This window comes from Aplysia californica, unplaced genomic scaffold (assembly GCF_000002075.1).
Source record: "Aplysia californica isolate F4 #8 unplaced genomic scaffold, AplCal3.0 scaffold00837, whole genome shotgun sequence".
NCBI classification, from domain to species: Eukaryota; Metazoa; Mollusca; class Gastropoda; order Aplysiida; family Aplysiidae; genus Aplysia; species Aplysia californica.
In genome coordinates this window covers 144088-167104 of record NW_004798107.1, presented here as the reverse complement: position 1 = coordinate 167104, position 23017 = coordinate 144088, and the positions used below count along the sequence as shown (strand labels likewise).

The following is a 23017-nucleotide window of genomic DNA, read 5'->3' as shown; positions in this document are numbered from 1 at the left end:
TCTCTCTCTCTCTCTCTCTCCCCTCTCCCTCCCTGCCATGAGTTCATACCATGTACACTGGTGCCCGCAGATCTTGTCTATCTCTGCCTCGTCTTCAGCCACACCTAAATCAAAGATGGCGTCACACGTCAATATGCAGTCGTTGATGGTAAGGTTGGCGTCGAGCTCAAATAGATTCGCCACCTCATCATGGACAAGTCCATCTGTGGGAAAGTCATTAAGTACGTCGTTATTTAAACATAACAACAGCAATAACAATAACAACAACAACAACAATAACAAAAACAACAACAACAACAAGGACGATTATAATAATCTATATGGCGCATAATCCTTAGACGTGCTCTGAACGCTGTACAATGCAGAATTTTCATTCAACTTTGCTGACAAATAGTAGGACGGCGAATGCACAATGTGAGACTATACAAAATCACCACATCCATCATCATCATCATCATCATCATCATCATCATCATTATCATCACCATCATCATCATCATCATCATCATCATCATTATCAACAACAACAACAACACATACGTGCGTACATAAGCTTTCACACACATGCATGTGCGCTAAGACAGAAGCACACTGGAGCGCACTCCAAAACTTAGCCCTCTTTATACACTAAAGTTAACAGACTCCTACATCTAACCAGAATGCCCCAGTAACAAGTAGCGTATAAAGCTTACAACACCAGAGAATCCGGCTTCAAATCAAGAGGAAGACAAAGAAAGACCAGGCTGGATGGGGTTAAAAAAGTCCTGGAACAACACAGCATATCTATCACAGACGCTACACACATAGCACAGGACCGAAACCTGCACCTCAGCTCGACACCCTAAGGATACCAGAGGGAGGTAAAAGTAAAAGTAAGTAAGTTAGCAGACTCAAAAAAAAGCACCACCTCAACTTACAACGGCAGGGCGGTGGTACTTCTGAAAAGACATGAGCTTTTTAAATTTTCTTCTAAGATTCTAAACCTTTGATATATCTTAACTCATTAGTCAGTAAGCAGCGCGTCCCATACGCTCCACACAAATTATGTGCGACAGAACGTGAAAGATCGTTCATCGTATTTCTCATGACTGGCTCATGATGTTGAAAATAGATTTGAAATAAAGAATCTTAGACATTTTGGTGGACAAAAAGGTCTCTAATGCTGGATGAAGAACTGGTTCTTAGAGCTTTGAAATACATTACTGTCAGATTTCACAGGCAAAACCAGTGGAACTCTATAAAAAACTGTGTGATTTTTATGCTTCTGTTTTGACTTCTTTCGCACTATTGTAACCGAATACCAAGGAAATAGAATGCGTGATGGTCTCAAAAAGTGCCAACATCCCAGAATACAAATTCACATGAAAATACAGAATTTACAGGTCAACAGCCTTACCTACCTTGGTTGTGCAATAATACCAGACGTAAAAAGTGACGCAGAAAAAAAAATAGGATTGCAATTTCTAAACAAACGAAAGATCAGCAAAATAAAAGCTGTCATCTCAAAGAGAAACATAACTGTGACCATAGAGATAAGAAACGTGAAAGAGTACGTGTGGTCATTCCTTTCGTACAGATGTAAGAGCTGAACTCTAGAACAGAAACATAGAGAGATGACCGGAAACCGCCAAGATGTGGTAAACTGAAATAGAATACTCAGAATCTCAAGGACAGAAAAGAAGACAAAAAAGAGAAATGCGCCAAAAGGCAGGTTGTGAAAGATTTATTGTAATCTGATCCATTCCAACGAGACAATAATAATAGAGATTATTCGGCCACATAAATAGATTAAATGGACTCAAAGAAACCGCTGCTATGTGGAAAGTTCGAGGGATAGAAGAGCTGAGGAACACACAGAGATGGTCCAAACAAGTTTGCAACAAAGCACCCAGCTTTTCATAAAAACAGGCAGCGGGAAGGAGTGGAGCACCATGATGGATAATGTTTGTGTGTGTGTGTGTCAGCCCTGACACCTGGAGAAGAAGAACTAATTTAGCTGTGTTGTTTTGAGTGCTGCATGCTGTATTTGTATAACAACAGCTATGCAAGAAAAAGACCAACAACAACTGTCGAGCACAACAGGGAAGCCGACATTATCTTCATAGATCAGATTAAAGTTTTTAACAGAGTAAACCCTATCAAACTGTTGAAGGCCCTCGGAATATTTGGCGTGAAAGGACAACTGCTAAACAATATTAGAGGGTCTATACACCAACAGCAGATGCTTAGTAAGAACAAAAGAAGGAAATACAAACTCATTCAAAGTGAGATCAGGAGCACGACAGGGATACATCTGTTCTCCCTTCCTTTTCATAATCCAAAGGGGCAAAATAACGCAAGAAGCAAAACCAAAGTCCAGAAAGCCTAAATGAACTTCTGCTTGCAGGCGACTAATATCTTATTTATTCAAAGCAGCATCACCTCAAACCCACAACACCGAACTGAACTACAGTTGTTGGAACTTTGACATCAGAATATGCTCATCAAAAACTTAAAGTAATGAAAGTGAGCCGGACTAAAACAGGTCAGGGCGTTTAAACATCTTGACGGTATTTTTTTTTGCTGAAGACGGGTCCATGGACAGAAAAAAAAGAAATACGAAGATGAAAAGTAAAAGTTGTTACCTATCAACTCGGACCTCTCTATCTCATCCAAACATTTCCATGAACATAAAGAGACAGTTTATCACTTCAATGTCTATACCAACATTACACTACCAGTCTACCAGTGCCATACTAGTACATAAAGTGAAACAAGTGAAAGCAAAATCAGTGTATGCGAGGTATAGTGTCTCTGCAAACCCTAAATACTACAAGAAGAGACAGACAAAGAAATGAAGATGTAAGAACAACTATTGGCACTGAGTTTTGCCTACCATTCCACAGAAAAAAACCCCCAGAGAATAAAAAGATTTGGCCACCTATTACGAATGTTCCTGAGTCAGCTAGTCTCGAGAGCCTATAATACCAAGTACTTAGGCTTTATAGGAATAGGTACCCGGTACGCCAAGCAACAGATGGGTTGAGAGAATCAATGAAGCCCTTTGGAAAAGGCAGATCTTGGTTTACTTACATGTCACAGAAAACAAGAAAAGATTTTGAAGGGAAATGAAAACAAACCTAGAGAGGGAACACTGCCCAGAAAACAGCTGCCAAAAAGATTCAGAGCACATTAGAAACAGAGGCTCGAACCTCAGAGGTTTGTCTTTAGACAATATTAAAAGAGCAACAACCAAAAGTACATTATGAAATGGCGAGAATATTGATAACATTGTAAAATGATTCCTTGTCATATTAAAAATACACTTACTCACAAACACACACACACACACAAACACACGCAAACACACACAAACACAAACAAACACATACAAACAAAAAGAACAACAACACACACAAACACCCACACACAAACAAACAAACGCAAACAAACACACACACACACGCTCACACACACACGCACAAAATGTATCGACGGATAAAGAAAAACATGAACGAGCACCGACAATTAGACTTACATAAAGTGTGGGAGACCCCATGAGCCAAAGCGAAAACACAAGCGAGGAGGATAATGGCCTTCATGATTCTGTGTCACTCTGTCCGAGCAGCTCTACTCTCGAGAAACGTGAGGGAGCGAGTACCAACACTCCTAATTTATACACTTTCTCCAAAACGTCAACGCCCAGATTTCCACTTTCGTTTTCAGATTAAAGGTGCCAGAGAGTAACGAGTTTTTGTCGTTGTATCGTTTCAGTAGTAGATCTATACGTCTCTCGTTACACATAAGCAGCTCCTTGGACTCTCTAGCTTTATTTTAAAAAAAACAGCCTTCAAAACAAAAACCGCAAGATCCAGCTATGGATTTCAGCCACACCCACTTGTCCTTCACGGAAAATAATCGTAGCCAGATAGACAATTGTGCTGGGACAACATTTTCCAGGAGCGAGGGGGGAAAGATAAAAAAACAACAAAGAACAGTTATTAATCAGTTGTCTTTTTTAAAAAGAAAATTAACCTACTTTTTGTATACCTTTGTTTTTGTTCTTTTTCGAACTTAAGAATTTGAACGTCATCACGATATTTTAGAGTAAATCATTATGCAACCAATACGACTGGTTACGAAACTGCAATTAATTTTTTTAAATAAATAAAACCAAATAATTTAAAAATAAAAAATTGTGCCTAGTACACTATGTGCCGCCAACACACTGCAACGCCAGGCAATCTGCTCGACGTATCAGGTATTCTATGAGAAAGGTAGAATCACCAGCCTATACCATAGGTCAACAAATTATGACCCCTTCTCCCCCCTCCCAAAACAGTCTAGATCTGGCCGGAAAGATCTGTTCGCCTTGTCCAACCAATAAAAACAATAACAACAACCAACAACAAATAACCCCCCCAACCCCCCCCCCCACAACAAAACAACCAACAACACAAAAACAAACAACAAACAACCTAACAACAACAACAACAACAGCAACAACAACAACAACAACAACAACAACAACAACAGACAAACAAAACTAGTAAGATGTACTGGTGGTGTGCGCCAGATTTGAACACCAGTTCAATCACTTCGTCTTATCCTATATTGGAAGTAAAACTCTATTTCATAGACTGCATAACAAGCTAATGTATCGCACTCTTACTCGGTGGTAATAATAATGACACATATGTATTTATTGATAGCGCATTATTTCCAACAGCAACCATTACTTAATTGACATGACGACTTTTTGGCAAACTTGTTGGCCTCAATACGATAGTAATAGTAATGGTAATGATATTGGTAATGGTAGTGGTACGAGTTTTAGTCTCGCGTACCCGTCGACATAGACCCTAGAATCGATCTTTGGAAGTGGTCATTAGTTATTTGTTGAAATCCCAAAGTCTATTGATCAAATCCTCAAAACTTTTCTGTGTCGGAATTTGTATTATTGGCTATAGCAGAAGCCACACATGATCTTACTCCTTTTCTCTTGAGAAAATATCCTCTTCTGAAGATGCATTGGTCATTGTTAATAATTGAGGGACGACTTACTGTTAGTGTTACTGTTATTTATACTATTACTATTACTAATACCACTGCCATTACCATTACTATTACTGACATAATTACTATTACTGTTATTGTTACCATTACTATTACTATTACTTTGACTATTTCTACCATTATTGCTATTACAGTACAATTACTATTACTATTATTATTACTATTATTATTACTATTACAATTACTATTATGATCACCATTATTATTATTATTACTTTTGCTTTTACTAATACTATTGCCACTACTTTTTCCTATTGCAACTACCATTTCCAATATCATAATAACCATTATTATCATTACTACTACTACTACTACTACTACTACTACTACTACTACTACTACTACTACTACCACTACTACCAGTACTACCACTATTACCATTACTACTACTACTACTGGTACTACTATTCATTGATTTCAGTATATTGAACAAAATAGTAATCCAACCGTGACTTGGCATTCTTCCCGTTATCTTACCCACTTCACAAAACTGTTTAGTCACCTCTCGCTTGCGTGTCGACATTGACCCTAGAAGCGATCTGTGGGCGTGGTCATTGGTTGTTTGTTGAAATCCCACAGAGAATTGAACTTTCATCCCACACCGAACACGCGGTGTGAAACTTCGATTTTTTTTCAGTTCTTATTATCATAATCATCTCAAAAACAGACGTTATGACGGTCAGCAGAAACCCACGGAAACTCAACATTCTTATTGCTGGAGCACAAATCTAACAAGTAGAGGGATTCAAATATTTGGATCGCATCTTCACACAAGATGGGTGTATGGACAAAGAAATAGAAACAAGAGCTATGGAGGCAAATGCAGTAACATACCAGCTAGCATCCCTGCTCTGTCGCAAGGACATCCCAACCGAAGTGAAATTCCAGCTCATCAACAGTATCTTCATATCAACATTAACATACCAGAGCAAAACATGGTCTCTAAACAAAACACAAGAAAAAAATCAATGCCTGCGAAATGAGGTGTCTCCTCAAAACCAGCAACGTCACCAGAAGAGACCGCATATTAAACGAAACCATACGTCTACAAACTGGAATACCACCAGTTATAAAATTCGTAGAGCGCCAAAGAGTCAAATGGTTTGGACATCTAACTAAAATGGCCCCAGAAGCAGCCAGCGGCTAGAGCTTACAACACCCGAGAATCCGGCTTTAAATCAAGAGGAAGGCCAAGAAAGACCTGGCTGGGTGGGGTTAAAAAGGTCCTGGAGCAACATAACATATCTATCACAGACGCTACATACCTAGCACAGGACCGAAACTTGCACCTCCCCTAAGGGTACTAGAGGAAGGAAAAAGTAAAAGCAAAAATAAATAATGAAAGATTTGAAAGGATAAGGAAAGTACGCTCAAAGTCATCTGGAGGTAGTATCGAGAAAAAGAAAATGTCCACTACTACCCCCCCCCACCCCCCCCCCCACCCCCTACCATGATAATTATGCCGGATTTCGGGAATTGTTTGAATGCTGTAACCCTAATTGAAGCCAACCTCTCATACCATTCACATTCTATGTTCAGTAGTCACCGCTGAAATCTGGTGTCATCCTTGAGACATTCTAATCTATAGACTATTAAGAGACTTAATCTCTGAATCTGTCTGACTTTTTCAAGGTGAATTTTACAAGAAAGGTCGAGAATGAGGTATACTGTAATCAGTTTCGAACTTTTGTTTTCATTTGTTTGATGAAAGCTACATTTGTACAAGTAGACTCGATGACTTTTGTTAGTACTGAAACATTTGTTAAATAAAATAATTCGCGAGGCTGTCATATGTTTGTGGCATAACAGGAGAGGAGGTGCAAGGACTTCTTTTGGGTAGTTTTTTGTGTTCTTAAAAAGTTTTCCTTTTACTTTTACATTGTAGGTTATTCTGCACTCATGTCGACAACATCCTGTTGTTGAGTCAGCGAGTTGTATCGACGACTGTTGTTGATTCAAGGTGAGTTCTCTGTGACGTCACTTCCATTAAGGGGAAAAGTTTTATGAATGCTCGTGAGACGTTATGTCTATCTTGGAGTCTATTTGTGTTGTTTTTCCGGAGAGCTAACTTAAGGTAGGATTAAATAATAGATTTTGGTCCTCGCGGAAAGTTTTCTGTAGCTGTAAACATTATAAGAGAAACCTACATGTAATTCCTCACGGCTCTGTCACGTACGGAGGAACAGGGGTTCTATGGTCTTATTCAAGTGGCAAACGAAGCAGGGGAAGGCTCAGAGCAACCTACCTGGAGAATCTAAACAGATGTGTAACGGGGGGCATCCAAGCAAAGGAATGAACGGAGAACCATGATCGCCAATGTCTGCGCAGATCTTTCACTGGATTTATGAAGATGAAGATTCAAATTGCTTCAACAGAGGAGCTACCAGAAAAACGGATTTTATCTTTTATCAAAGTTGTATATTTGTGTTTAGTGTTGGTGTTTGCTTTGATCAAGGGAGCACTCACTGCATTAGACACAGCTGCATTTGTTTTGCCCATACACACACGAGTGAGTTTTCCAGTGATTCTGTATATTATTATAATAGCCACCTGTACATGTAGAAAGAAAGTCCACTAAACACTTTGTGACTTCATTTGCAGTTAAACCACCTTGATCCTCGTGTCATACGTAACACATGGCACCATGCATGGCCACGGCGAAGATTATTTGCATGCTTTTGAAACAAGAGAGTGAAGAATTTATAAAAAGTGACAAAAGTCGATCTTGAAGATTCATGCTGGTCATCACAAGGTTTTCTTGCTCAAGTGCAAAGTTATATGTTTTATTTTTTTCCTTTCTTTCCTGACATGTGAGATTCTCATTCAGCCTATATGATGTTGTCAGACTCTAAACTCACGAAGAGTTCACACCCTTATTGTTCTTGCTTATAGATCGACCTGTTCTTTTCATCTAGCACACATCTAAGTAGTTGGACACATAAAGCAGATTGTCACTGACTAGTGCAGGCTGTCTGTTTCGTAAAACTGATGAAGCTCCGAAGATTACAAAACAGAATTTAAGATCCAGTTGTCTAGAACGTTGCCGACAGAAGCGACAGGGGATCACCGGAAGCATGTTCAGAGACGTTAACAGAAACTCCTTGTTTTTTTTTCGTCCCCTTGCGGATTGTTTTTTTTTTTTTGGTGGTACAGCTGGATTGGGTTCTTCTAAAGCACTCCTTACAAAATGCTCAAGCATTCAAGTTACCATCAACAAGTGCTTTAGAAAGTTACTCATGATCAGAAGGACAGATAGGGTCACCAACGAAGAAGTATTAAGGAGAACAAGACAGAAGAAAGCAGTGGAGATGGACTGGATTGAGCATACCTTCAAGAAATCAAACAGCTGCATAACAAATAAAGTGCTGGATTGGAATCCTCAACAGGTTAAGTCATCAAGGGGAAGGCTAAGTGGGGCCATCAGAAAAGTCGCAGAGAAGTTAAGAATTTACAGAAAAATGGAAAGACATAAATAATAATTCTGAATACTGTGATGAAGCTAAATCAGGACAGGGAAACGTGGAAAGTGATACCCAGTCCGGTGTGAGGCAGGCGATATTGCAGCTGACACTTTACAAAAGGTGAACCCAGTCATAGCTATCAATATATTCCTGCAAACTTCGATCTTCTGGCCATTCTGTTTCGTGTAATTAGCTATTTTGTTTTTTTAAAAATTAACTTCTCCTCTGTTTTCACTCATCGTGTACTTTGGAAGATACTTTTCTATTGACAACTGGTTCTTTTACTCTTTCCGTTCTGGTACAGGGTGGATGTTCTGCAACTTTGTTTGATGTCTGTTGTTTGTTTTAGTAAGGCAAGGTTTTACGGCGCTTGCAGCTGCATAAGGTCATATGAGCGCAAAGGGGTGGGTGTCAATGGAGCCGTCCAAACTTGGAATCAGGCTTACTCTGCTCACATCTTTAGCCTCAACAGCACAAAGTATGCTTCGATTATCAAGGCACCCCGAAAATAGCAGTTCAAAAGAGAGAGACAAACATACAAAGAAATAGAAGAAAATATGACGATAGTAGAGATGAGGAAAGGAAAAGCAGCAGTTCTTCCTATGTTGTTCTGGCACAGTATGAGCTGAGCATGTCATTTTTAAATCAGCCCATTTACTCTTCTACGTTGCAGAAGAACATATTAATAACCTCCCTTTGGGGATGGCCTAAAGGCACTTCAGTCAGTACCGCTGTCGGGTGGGGAATTCTTTGATGTCTAAAATAAGTTGCTTGGCCTTGCAACATTTCGTCTTTTATTATGGGACTTTGATGTCAAATTAGTGCTCTTTCAATGCCAAACAGGTTGAGGTTGTGATACGGCACAGGAAAGACACAGTTTTTTTATACTGTATTACGTTCCTTTCTTTTGCAAAAGAGCAAGAACGAAATTGAAAAACGACTACTAGAATGGTACACGAATTACTCATTCGAATCTGATAGTCATTGTGAAACAATACCAGTCCTGCGTCTATGAAACGAGAATTTGAATTATGTGACAGAGAGCTTTTCTCCCCACAAAACGCTTGCTGTTGACATGATAATTTATAATCTATGGCCTGTAGACCATTAATACTGACCGACCATTGTGTTTTCTCAACACAGTTACCCATATTTCAACAGTCAGCCCCGCAGGTCATAAACCGACTGATGAGATCGTGAATTCCACATTGGTGTGAGGTTTACAGTTTTATCAGTTGCTTTGGGGGCACTGTGTTTTTTCACAATTTTCATATTAGGTAAGATTAAACGTTAGAGATGAGATAATTGAAAAACTGTATCTCACAGAGCACAATCAAAATGTGGAGACAAAAAACAATTGAAACATTGTGGAATTCACAATCTTATCAGGCTAACAGGGTGAACCTAAGATATGCCTTGCAAGGCGGCAGCGGATTATCTATTTATAAAAACACAAAAAGAAGAAAGAACCGGGCTGACATAGACAGAAAAAGACCTGGAAACGTTAAAGGATTATGAGAAAGGATTTGTACTATTAACATCGGTGGCTAAAGGATAAGGAAACAGAACTAATTAATTTCATAAAAAGGGGGAGAATACCAATACTTGGACTGTCGGATTGACGTTTAAAAGGAAGTGGAACCAAGAAAATACCTGAAAATTACATACTAATATGGAGTGGAGTAGATAAGAGAGAGAGAGAGAGAGAGAGAGAGAGAGAGAGAGAGAGAGAGAGAGAGAGCTATTCGTGGTGTGGGATTCATAATACAACCTGAGACGGTAGAAAGAGTTGTAGAGAAAGAATTAATATCGGAAAGGATCTTGAAAATCAGAATACAGAAAGCGCCAAAAAGGGAATCTATCATCCAAGTTTACGCCCCTTGTAACGACACATACTCAAGGGAAGATAAAGAAAGTTTTTTTTCAGAAGTTTGCAGACACCATAGACATCGTACCTGATGAGGAGGAACTAATCCTTATGGGAGACTTCAACGGACGTAGGCCCAAGAAAAACACCATGGGAAAACTACCTTGGACCACATGGTGACACCAGTTCAGATTGTAACTATAATGGGGAACAACTATTCGCTCTCTGTGCAGAGTATGGATTCTTCATCACAAATACTTTTTACCAGCACAGGTTAAGTCAAACTCATTCGTGGTAAAAATGGAACAACCTAGAAATTTCCTCACAGATCGACTTCATACTGAGCTCATGAGACGAACAGCCCATGGAACAAAAACAACTGATACAAGATCAATCCCAAACATCACCTTTGATACAGATCACTGACCAGTGATGATGACGAGTAAAGAGAAAAAAAGACCCATGCGAAAACAGAAGAAGAAACATCCAGGGATTTACGAAAACTCAATGTAGAGGGCAATGAGCAGAAAGTTGAGAACGAGATCACAAAGAGACTAAAAAACCAAGACACCAGTTCGATGAACGTTGAACAAACACGGACTTTCTTTAGAAACTTACTAACAGAAACACTGATAAAAGTATGTGGAAAGAAGAGAATTGGGAGATGATACGTTAAAGGAACACCATGGTGGAATGACAACTTTAAAAAGGCCATCAAAGAAAAAAAGAAACTTTTTCAGAAATGGATAAAATCCAAGGACGAAAACGACTACACGCAATACAGACTAGCGAGAAGGAACTGCAAAAGAATTGTTAGAGCATCACAAAATGAATCTTGGACAAAATATGAAGAATACCTAAGCGAACTCTGCCATAAATCACCACGTGACTTCGACAGAAGTGTAAAATCAATGAGGCTCAGAGAAGAACCGTACGACCCAACACCCATGATTAATGACAAAAAAGGGAAACCCCATTATCGACAGCTGCAAAATTAAATCTAGGAGGGAATATTTCTCAGAACTCTTGAACACCACCCAAAAGCAAACAAACCAAAAATTCCAACCAAGTCACACAAAGGAAGAAGAACCAACTATCCTACCATCAGAGGTCAGACAAGCAGTTAAAACCAGCCCAAAATACAGAAGCGCAGGAATAGATGAGCTCACGACGGAGACTTTCCTAGCATGTGGTGAAACTGGAATAACTTGGCTCACAAAAATCTTTCCGAAAGCATGGACAGAAAGAAAAGTTCCCGGTGACTGGCAAAAAGGAGGTCAAATGTCCAAACTTAAAGAAGAAAGGCAGTAAGAGAGACTGTGGAATGTATAGGGGCATTTCACTGCTAAGCCATGTGGGCAAGATGTCCGCCAAGATATTGGAATGGCGAACAAGACACAAAGTTGAACCGTTTCTGAGTGAGGCCCAAATGGGATTTAGAAAGGGAAGAGGATGCACCGACGCAATACTTTCCCTACGACAAATGTGCGAATGGGTAATAGAACACAACAGGGAACTAAATATAGTATTTATCGACCAGGAGAAAGCGTTCGACAGAGTGAACAGAAACAAGCCGTGGAAAGAACTCGAAAACTACACTGTATGAGGCCAACATCTAGATAAAAATCGTGCCATTTACGAGAAAAACATAAGTAATGTAAGAACGTCACAGGGACTCACAGAATGGTTCGAGATAACATCCGGAGTAAGACAAGTTATGTCCTATCACCACTACTATTTATCATATATATATATATGGGAAGAATTACAAAAGAGGCCAACACAGAACCAGACGCCCTAAATGAATTATTCTTCGATGATGATCAAAGCCTGGCACACAAAGATGAACAATGTCTCCAACACCACACCACCAGATTAAACGAAGAATGTAACAACTACGACATGAAGATCAACATCAACAAAACAGAGACAATGAAAGTAAGCAGAAAGCCAGAACCACTCAGGATACACATCAACAACTACAGTCTCAGACAGGTCCAAGAATTTAAGTAGGCCTACCTCGGTAGTATATTCACAGAGGATGGGCGACTAGACAGAGAAATTGAAACATGAGTACAGAAGGCCAATAAAGTTAGTTACCAGTTTACTCCACTACTGAAACATCCTAACATCCCCATGACAACAAAGCTCAAAATGATCAACACCATATTCATCCCAACACTCACCTTTCAATGTCAAACATGGACCACGAACAAGACATTAGAGCAAAGACTTACAACATGTGAAATGCGATGCCTTAGAAAAACAGTAAACAAGACCAGGCGAGACAAAATTAGAAACTCTGTAATCAGAGAAATGGTGGGCACAAATGAGGTCATGCATCACATCCAACACCAAAGAATCAAATGGTTCGGACATCTCCTATGATTACAACACACCATCCAGCATAACGTGCCTACATAAAAAAAAGTCGATGGCAGCAAGGCTAGAGGGCGACCGAGAAAGACCTGGATAGATGGAGTTAGGGAAACATTAACCACCCACGGCATCCCCCTGACCAAAGCTCTCCGGCTGGCGACAGAGAGACGTCTCTTTTTTCCCGCGACACCCAAAAGGTTACAAGCGGCAGATAAAAGTAAAGTAAAGTATCAGGCGGCCGAACACAATATTTAAAATTCAAAAGGAATCTAGCTAATGTTAATTTTAGATCGTCCCACAGATTAGTTTTATTCCATACTATGATTTATATAAACACCCCATTTTCAGCCGTGTCGCCTATTTTGTAGCTTGACGTACCAGCTCGCATTAGGCCTACCACTAAAAGCTACACCGATCTCACAATATTGAAAGCTACCGCAGTCCAACAAGCCGACAGAAATTTGCAGAGACATTGTTTATATCAAACTTCCTTTGTCTGCTGAGATCATGGTTAAGATTAATAAAAAGTAGAGAGCTTTTTGTATTGAGCGTTATCTCTCCACCATCTCACCATCCCCAACATTTGGTAAGTTCCGAACGCATTATAAAGTGCCTTCAAGATCTTTTTGATGTAATAAGTTCCGCCAGTTTCGATTTATAGAGACCAGGTCTAGTAAAAAATGCACAGACAAAACGACCACTTCAGGTCGAACAGGCATCATTTGCACCCTTATAAACGTCTCCAAGGTACCGAATTATATTGCCGAGCCCCATGAGACGTCTGTCTGCAAACAATGCCCGCAGCTAGAACGTTCCTACCTCTAAACGGTCTGCATTCTCAAGACAGATCTTCGTGTACAACAGTACCATTTTCCAGTTTTCGAAGCTGACAAGGATCAGAGGATGGCATGGTTCTTCGATCGTTTCAAAAAGCGTGACCATTTCCACAATGATATAACTTTGTTCAGTTGCAATGCCCATTTTCATCTTTCAGGATAAGTAACTCCAAAAATGCCGTTTATTGGGCCCACTACTCACCCCTTAATGCCTCTGGACGTCAGTACATACTGAAAGGTGTACAGTGAGATTGAAGCACTCCTAAGAATTCCAGAATAAAAATTCGATTTTTAAAAAACTCGGTAAGAGAAATGAAATATTGCTTAAATGTTACAGGGGTGGAGAATAAAACGTTAAAGAGAGAGAAAAAAAAAGAAGCGAACTGTTTCAAGACTTTCCTTACATGATTTTGAATGTTAAAACATTTCTCGTTCTTATGTGATTATTCCCTAAGCCATTTCTGTTTTAAAAAAAAGAGTTATGAACAACAGCTTCTTTTTGAACGAATTACGTCTGTTCCAAATTACACCATTCTGAAACATTTTTGTGCGCGATATTCCGAAGAAAGGAAAAGGCTTTTAAAAATAAAATAAAAACCCTCTGTATTTAAATAGTCACTATCAATGCGTTGAAAAACAAATTTATGAAAAAATTGACATTGCAAAATAAACCTAGGGAAGGTGGTGTCTAATTCAATGATAGGCTCCAGGTTTTGATTATTTTTTTCTTTGTATGAAAAGCTCCAATACACCACTAGAAATGTTCACCAACCCTTTGGCATGTTTCTGGGTCGATTCTCTGGGCCTCCTGCTCAACATTGAGATTTAACTCTTCGAAGCTTTGGTGGTTTGTTTCCGTAGATTCTGTCTACCCCCTCCCCCACCAAAACAACATACAAACACAAACACACACACACACACACACACACACACACACACACACACACACACAGAGTAAATACACGTAATTGCAAAATTTCAAGTTGGGGCAATGTGATGACAATTCATTTGTAAGCTTTAAGCTTATAAGATGCTCCCCAAACCTTTCTTCACCCCCTGGGGCGGTGCTACTGACTGAAGTTTCTTTAGGCCATTCCCAAAGGGGGGATATTAACTCTTTTGCAAGGTACAATTGTAATTGTAAATGGGCTGATTCATAAATGTCATGCTCATAACTATGCCTGAACTGCAACAGGGAACTGCTGCTTTTTCTTTCCTAATCCTTACTATCGTCATTTTCCCTCTACTTCTTTTGTATGTTTGTCATATTCTTGTGACCCGCTATTTCCGGGGTGCCTTGACAGTCGACGCAGACTTTGTGCTGTCGAAGCTAGAGAGGTGAGCAAAGTAAGTCAGATTCCCAGTAAGAACTCCTCTGTTGACATCTACCCCTTGGCACCCATATGACCTTATGCAGTTGCAAGCGCCGTAAAACCTCAACTAAAACAAAGAAACCTGTTTTGCGACCACACTAAGAGCACTTTTGACGTGTGGGGTGTGGAACCATCCCTTTGGAACCAGGGTCTTCTCAATAGCATAAAGCCTTCTCAATAAACCTTTCCAAAAGTTCCTCCCCATGGTGAGGTATATCATCTGTTGTGTCTTTCGTGGTTTTACAGTCATCGCGCTGAAATCACAATGAGCCGATCACACCGTCAGTAGCTGAACGCTAGATTTTTTAAAAGTTTATGGTTTTACCCAATTTTGGTTAAAATTTTTAGAACTTGATATTTCCTGAACACTGTAATTGATTTTCTTCATATTTATACTCTTGCCTCCCCCCCACGGGCTAAAATTTATTTATTCAGAGTTTTATTAACGTTAATGGGGAGATGACCGGGTTATTTTCCTCTAAATGAGCCCTCTTCATTTGGAGACACCCTGAAATAAGGGTAAAGCCCCTCCTCAGTAAAGTGATCTATACGCCCGTGTACTTCCTGACCCGGCGAAAGGATGTGTGTCCATTGACTCAACACTCCAACACTTACTTTAAAAATCGGAATCATTTGTGTTGCAATTAGTGACGGGTCTTCGTCTGGACAGTGGACTATATTTATCCACCAATGGTTCATGGTTTTGCGAGTCTATGGGTTTGGTCGCCATTGGACGTTATGAACTACGTGTTAAAAATGTGTTGAGTCCAAAGTAGCACACTGGCATGTTGAGTCCTGGAGATAATAGCCGATCTCAAAGCATAAGGGGGCTATCCCGAACAACGATGTTTTGAGAAAATCGAAAGTAAAATGTTTGCCCCTTGTTCAGTTTCTTTAAAAGAAAAGGAGAGTTTTCTCTACAACCAAACAAATATACACACCAATGAAACCAAACTTCTCCAATAGGTAGGGTAATGCCCACTTTTGAGGTAGGTCAAGATTTCTGGAAACCCCAGAATTCTGGGCTAGCCCACTTGTCCTTAAAAACGACCAAATATAAATTCCCTTTTTAGCCCGATGTTGAATAAAACTATAATCCAAAGGGCAACTTGGCAAAGCAACTGTCCATTGTATCATTGTGCTAATAAGTTTGTTTTGTTTTGATTTAATAAAACTGAAAGTCTAACTAATGAACCTTAATAAGAAAGTTACAACGGAAATACCAAGAGATGTCCGTTTTTTGATAATTTGAGATATGGCGTTGGTTGGAAACACAATGATGATTACGCACCTCTTCCGTCCCATCTGAGCGGTCAGGATTAAAAGCGGATGCGTCATCTTATATCCGGCTTGGAAAATAAGATTTACTATGGGAAAGTGTAGGCTGCCAGTCCCAAGATTTTTGTTTTCCTCAAAGTGCCACAAAGTGACATCTCTTGTTTTTATCCCCATGTGTCTTTCATGCTAAGGACGAGAGGCAAAACACTTTAGAAAAAGGGAGAGGCGCCGCTGCAATGCGTGATCATTACTAGTTGCTTGTTGTTATTTCCTAACAAGGTCAATTAGTTCGTTTAAAGTTTACTTGTTAAATATTATCAGGGGCTCACATGGCCTAGAGGTTAAGGTGTTGGCCTCTCATTCATAGGTCCTGGGTTCGAATTCGGGTAGCGACCTAAATATTTTCTTCTCTAAATCGTCTCCTTTCACCTCCTTTTCTGCTCTATAACAATGGTCTGTCGTCTGCTTTCGTCTCCACTTTCTGCCCCCACCTCCTCACCTCCAATGCCCCATCCCTGGGCTCCTGACTCTTTCTGCTGACTTTATTCTTCTACTCCTTGGCTCCTTCTTACTGCTTTCTTTCAGCCACACCCCTGATCTTCTGGCAGGAACGGTCTACACCTAGCCTTCTCGCACGAGGTCGAAAAATCTCGGAGGGGGGGGGGGCGGGTGCAAATTGCGCCCGGTAAAGATCCGTTGGTGGTCTAAAATCGATAAGAGTAGGCTTCGGCCGCCACCCGGACAAAAATCTAAATTTCCTACCAACTGAAAAAGTTTAATGTGTCCCGCACGCTCATATGACCTTATGCAGTTGCGAGCGCCGTAAAACACTAACCAAAAACAAAAAAACAAAACAAAGATCATCAACAGTTCACAGTAAACCGTTAAAGGTCATCCTCGGCTTGTGATAATCTAATTACATTTATTTACTCCGATCCTAGAGACGAACGGTACGAGATCTGCTACAGAGGAAAGATTTCCTGTGCTGTAACATCAACAGGTTGTTTTATTTCTACATGAATGCAATTTTGTACAAACACACAGAAACAAGTTTTCTACTCAACACAAAAACCGCTGATACCAATGCACTTTTAACTGATTGTTGAAAAGCGCACTCTAGATATTTAACAATGCCTCAAGATGGGCTGTTTTGTGGCATAACTTAATTCCATTTATATTCTAACAGATTTTTGGAATTGATCTTCTTTATCTGAAAACTTCAACGGCATGCGACTAATCTATTAAATAGTCGCTTTTAAGCACAAGGGGGCTATCCCGAAAAATGCTGTTTTGAGAAAATCGAAGGTACAGTTTTTGGACCCTTGCTCAGTTTCTTTAAAAGACAAGGAGGGTTTTCTCTGTAACCAAACAAATATAAACACGGATAAAACCAAACTTCTCCTCTACGTAGGGAAATGTCCACTTTTGGTGCAGGTCAAGATTTCTGGAACCCCTCCGAAATCTAGGTTAGCCCTCTTGTCCTTAAAAGTGACCAAATCTACAAACTCTTGTTTCTGATGTGTGTATAATGGTCCGAAACGTGCCACAACAACATTGCCTTTTGGAGAACTGGCTACAGAGATGCCCCGCCCCGGAGGTCCGGCGGTGGCATCTCTTCGGGGATGATTCAGGGAGGTTGGACTGCCTCACCCTCTACCCAAGGGAGGTGGTGGCCCTGGCGAAGAGCACGCTTTTCGGGGCTCCAAACGTTTTCAACGGAAAGGCTAACACACACACACACACACACACACACACACACACACACACACACACACACACACACACACACACACACAAATAATTGACAGTGGCGAAAATGTTGTTGTTTTTAAAATTCTTAGATGTAGGTGTTTACACCCTCCCCCCTCCCCCTTGAATTTGCATAACTTCCGTCTTTTTTACAGAGTACATATTGGTATTATACAAAAGACCTTTGTTAATTCTGTCAAGTGGAGAAGAAATAGCCCCCCCCTCACCCCCCTCCCTTGTTTCACCTTCCCCCCTCCTCCTAAAGTATCTAAATTGGAGAGACACAATCAGTAATCGTTTACAATCATACAGGAGGAACGGGGTAAACCTTTCAGTTGACACATAAGGTGTGAGAGAGAACGTTCGGAGGTGGTAAAAATAAAGGGTTAAAGTAACCTGAAGGTTGTTTGGTGATTTTAAAAAAAAAACAGGAAAAAAATAAAACAAAAACACAAACTAAACAAAACAAAACAAGAAACGTCTGGAGTTATTATCATGATATCCTTCGTATACTACCGAGTTCGAGGGGGAGGGTTTTTTTAAATTTTTAAGTAGAGGGTTTTACGGCGCTCGCAACTGCATAAGGTCAATGAGCGCCAACGGGTGGGTGTCAACAGAGAAGTCCTTACAGGGAATCAGACTTACTCTGCTCACCTCTCTAGCTTCAACAGCACAAAGTCTGCTTCGACTATTAAGGCACCCCGGAAATAGTGGGTGACAAGAGTGTGACAAACATACAGAAGTAGTAGAGGAAAAATGACGATAGTAAGGATTAGGAAAGCAAAAGCAGCAGTTCCCTGTTGTAGTTCAGGCACAGTTATGAGCGCAGCCCATTTACAATTCTACAGTGCTTGAACGAGAAAATTACCCCCCCCCCCCTTTTGGAATGGCCTAAAGACATTGCAGTCAAAGGCACTGCCTCGGGGGGGGGGGGGGGGGGGGGGGTAGTTCGAGTTTAGGTAAACTAATGTCTAAAGACCATAACTTTCATCTAAAGCCACCCGGTCCTTTCACTCAAATGCTGCATTACGTAGCTCTCCTCCCCCCCCCCTTTCACCTTTCGTGTGTTTTTGAACTGATCACTGTTTTCTTTTCAAGCAAAATATGACGTAGATCTTTCATTTTTGGGTCTCCTTCAATTTTCATGCAGGATCGAAGAAACGCCTGCGTCATTGATTAACCCCTTTAGTGTAGAGGCGTTTACATCTATTTTTGTACATACAACATTAACGCTAACTCAACGCAGATTATATCATTTTATTATACATCCATAGTACCTTTCTCTTCATTAATAATATTCAACTGGACAGATTGCAGTCTTAATTTCTAGAATGTTCTCTAACCACGGCTAGTGAAAATGTCCATGAACCAGTTTGCGAGTTCACATACGGTACTTCTAAACAGAAATAAAGAGGTTAAACTAACATGTTACTTTAGCTGTTTACATAGTTGTTAGCACTTTCCCGCACACCCTCTTGATACTCATGCGAGGCGTCAATTTGATAGGAATGTGCAAGGGACTAAAACTGCACTCCTTTTTGATACAGATCAGAGGCGTCAGAATGAGTAAAAGCAAGACCCAACAAAAACAAGAGAGACCTTTAAAAGTAGATCTATAACCCTGGCATTCCATTATATCAAACATAAAAAACCCTGAAAACCTCACAGCAATCTGAACTTTTCCACTGTTTGCCACGTCTTTCAGCACCAAGACAGGAGCTGTGCCGTAATGCAGTACTTTTGCGGCAAGGTCATGTGCCAGCGCTGACAGAGATAGGAGTCAGCATGATGGTAAGATTTTTTTCTTTCCTTTTTTTGGGGGGGGGGGGTTCGGTTCAGCTCTGCTGTGCTGTGGTGTTGCTATGCGTGCTGTGTTGTGCTGTGCTGTGCTGTTGCTATGCTGTGCTGTGCTATGCTGTGTTGTGATGTGCTGTGCTGCGTTCCGCTCTGCTCTGTTTCTTCATTTTTGGCTCAAGTACACCATCTTTTTTCTAATGATTTGTATAATAAAAAAAACAACAACTACAATAACAACAACAAAAACAACAACAGCAACAAAACCAACAAGACAACAAAACTGCCTCCAACCCCCCCCCCTTTCCCCCCAAAAAAACAAACAAACAAACAAAACAAACAAAAACAACCCAGAACAAATTTGAAAGTTCTAACAATTTTGACCGCGATCCGCTGTTAACTAAAGTGCGGTTAAAATTTCGTGGCGAAACTTACTTGCAAATATTTCTTAAACTATAGAACATAGACTATCCAGCTTTCGTACAATGGCTTGTATCAATTTGTCTTAACAGATCAATATTGTTGTAAACAACGGTTAACTGTATTAAAGATAATCCTTTAGTAATTACTGAAAAATATTCCAAGTGACCGGTTTCTACAGATTTTAAAAGGTGTACAGCTCTAACAATACCGCTTTTAAAAGCAAGTCCTTAATTTATTTTTTAAATCGTGACACTATCTATATTGAGCGCATGTTTTGAAAACCTTCAGTGCAAAAAATGTGATCACTATAGAAGGTGTTTCATATAACAAGTTTTGACACTTAAACGTGTCATTGGTGAGCTGTGACTTAGGCCTTAATATTGTGTGTGAGAAGCGGGAATTGCTGTGAACACTCCCATTTTCTGCGTGAGGGAGATTTGTAGTATTTTACAGAAATTTATGTTGAAAAGTTTTTCAATCTTACCTCAATTGCTTGGGGAAAATTAGATGATTAAGTTAAGACAAACAAATACAAACTGCTGTGCAAAGTGTGGATGACACTGATCCACCCGATAAAGAGATATCTGAGGGTACGTTGCGCCACGAATTTTTGACTGCACTATAGTTCAACCACTCTCATGCTGTTTGGGGTACGAATGTTTGAATAATTCATAGAGTTAGGGGAAAAACTTTGTGGTGTAATATCCCTGAAGTAGTCCCTCTTCTTTCTGTCGTGTTGCCAGTGTACTTGTAAAGTGCTCACAGCCTGTGGACTTAAACTGCGGTTAAACGCTATATAAATGCTCTTCTTCTTCTTCTTCTTCTTCTTCTTCTTCTTCTTCTTCTTCTTCTTCTTCTTCTTCTTCTTCTTCTTCTTCTTTTTCTTCTTCTTCTTCTTCTTCTTCTTCTTCTTCTTCTTCTTCTTCTTCTTCTTCTTCTTCTTCTTCTTCTTCTTCTTCTTCTTCTTCTTCTTCTTCTTCTTCTTCTTCTTCTTCTTCTTCTTCTTCTTCTTCTTCTTCTTCTTACTCTTTAAAAATTGTTATTACTATCATCCTTATTGTTATTGTCATCAATAATAGAGTTATTTTGATATGATGATGATGATGATGATGATGATGATGATGATGATGATGATGATGATGATGATGATGATGATGATGATGATGATGATGATGATGATGATGATGATGATTGCTAATATTAGTTTTCTGATTATCAAGTATCTTTTAAAAAAATACATTGAACTTTAAATATTGTGTCAGGATAGCCTGGTACTGACCACTTAATCTACAGAATGTTTTGTGGTTGTCTGTCGATCCATTTTGTCGATCTTAGAACTTATGGTCGTCACAATCAAGGAAAACGTATATCCGGTTCATATCATAGAATAAAAAAAGAAACGGAACCAGGAAAAACTGGTTAATAAAATAAGAAAAAAAACCCCAGATAAGAAAAAAATGCGTTTCATAACGCACAACCAAACAAAAAAAAACAACCCTCCCTCCCAATCCCCCCCCCCAAAAAAAAACCCACCAACAACCCCCAAACAAAAACAAAACAAAAACAAACCAACAACAAAACGAAACGAAACAAAAGCGTTAGCAGAATTTCTCAAAACATGGACTTTCAGTAGACATGATATTAAACTTCCAAGTTTTCGTTTTATCGTCAAAGTAATATACATAATCAATCGCTTACTCATTTTGTATTGCAGTATCGTAGCCTAAAGGATTCATTACAATACATTTATGAGAATCATTTTTTGAAAAATATAACAATAACCTATGCAAACCAACCCTTCCCATTTCTTTTGTACGTACTTTAATTGTTTCCCCATTACAGAAATATTATAAGGAAAGACATCGTTTGTGAGACGTTACGTCCACCAATCTTAGACAACCATTGTTCTCCTCAAATAGGATGGCGGTCAGAGACAAATATGTGTCACGACGCGGTGGAATCAGGCGCTCGTCAATTTTTGAACATAACAATATAGGGTTATTGGTATCATCGTAAAGCCTCTTCATTTACCTTCCTTTTGGTGAAAACAAAATCCACGTATGTTGAATAGAAGTCGAAATATTTGCGAGTGAAGGAGGTCAGGGTGTCCTGGTTTCAGAGGTTCAAAAATTCGTCATGCAGCTTATTGTCAAATATCTCCTCAACCTTCCTATATAAACTATCCAGATTTTGCACAGGGGTTTGTATGAATTTGTCTTACATATTTTTGTAAAGACCTGTTAGCTCTATTTTAGAACATTCCTTAGAAAAAATTAGAAAATCCCAATGGGTTGTTTCTACAGATGTCAAATTATGGTTTACAGCTGTGACATTATTGCTTTTTTTTCTAATTGCTAGGTTGTGTTTATTGAACGCATATTTTGAGAACTTTTAGTGCGAAGAAGTGTACACTATAAAATACTTTCTTGTAACTAGATCTAGTTTTGCCACTAACAAGTTTCATTGACGAGCTGTGACATAGCCATATGCCTACGCAAAATGTATGGGAGAAGTGGGAAGTGCTGTGAACAATTCCATTTTCTGCGTGAAGGAGATTTGTAGTATCTCATATAGATTTGTGAAGAAAAGTTTTAAAATCTAGCCTCAACTGTTTTTTTTAAAAAAAAGGATTAAGTTAAGACAAATTGATACAAACTGGTGTGCAAAGTATCAAGAAAAGATCAATGAATGGAATAGAGGGCAAGAAGAGATGAATGAACGAAATAGAGGGCAAGAAACGATGGATAAATGAAATAGAGGACAAGAAAAGATCAATGAATGAAATAGAGGGCAAGAAAAGAT

At 39.5% G+C, this 23017-nt stretch overlaps 1 protein-coding gene across 1 annotated transcript in view; it reads right to left on the bottom strand.

Moving 5' to 3' along the window:
• Positions 1-23017, bottom strand: part of LOC106013377 — a 53994-nt gene that overhangs the window by 10111 nt on the left and 20866 nt on the right. Inside the window, exon 2 of the mRNA XM_013088929.2 lies at positions 50-203. Coding sequence (XP_012944383.2) covers positions 50-203 — 154 coding nt within the window. The remainder of the gene's footprint in view (positions 1-49; positions 204-23017) is intronic.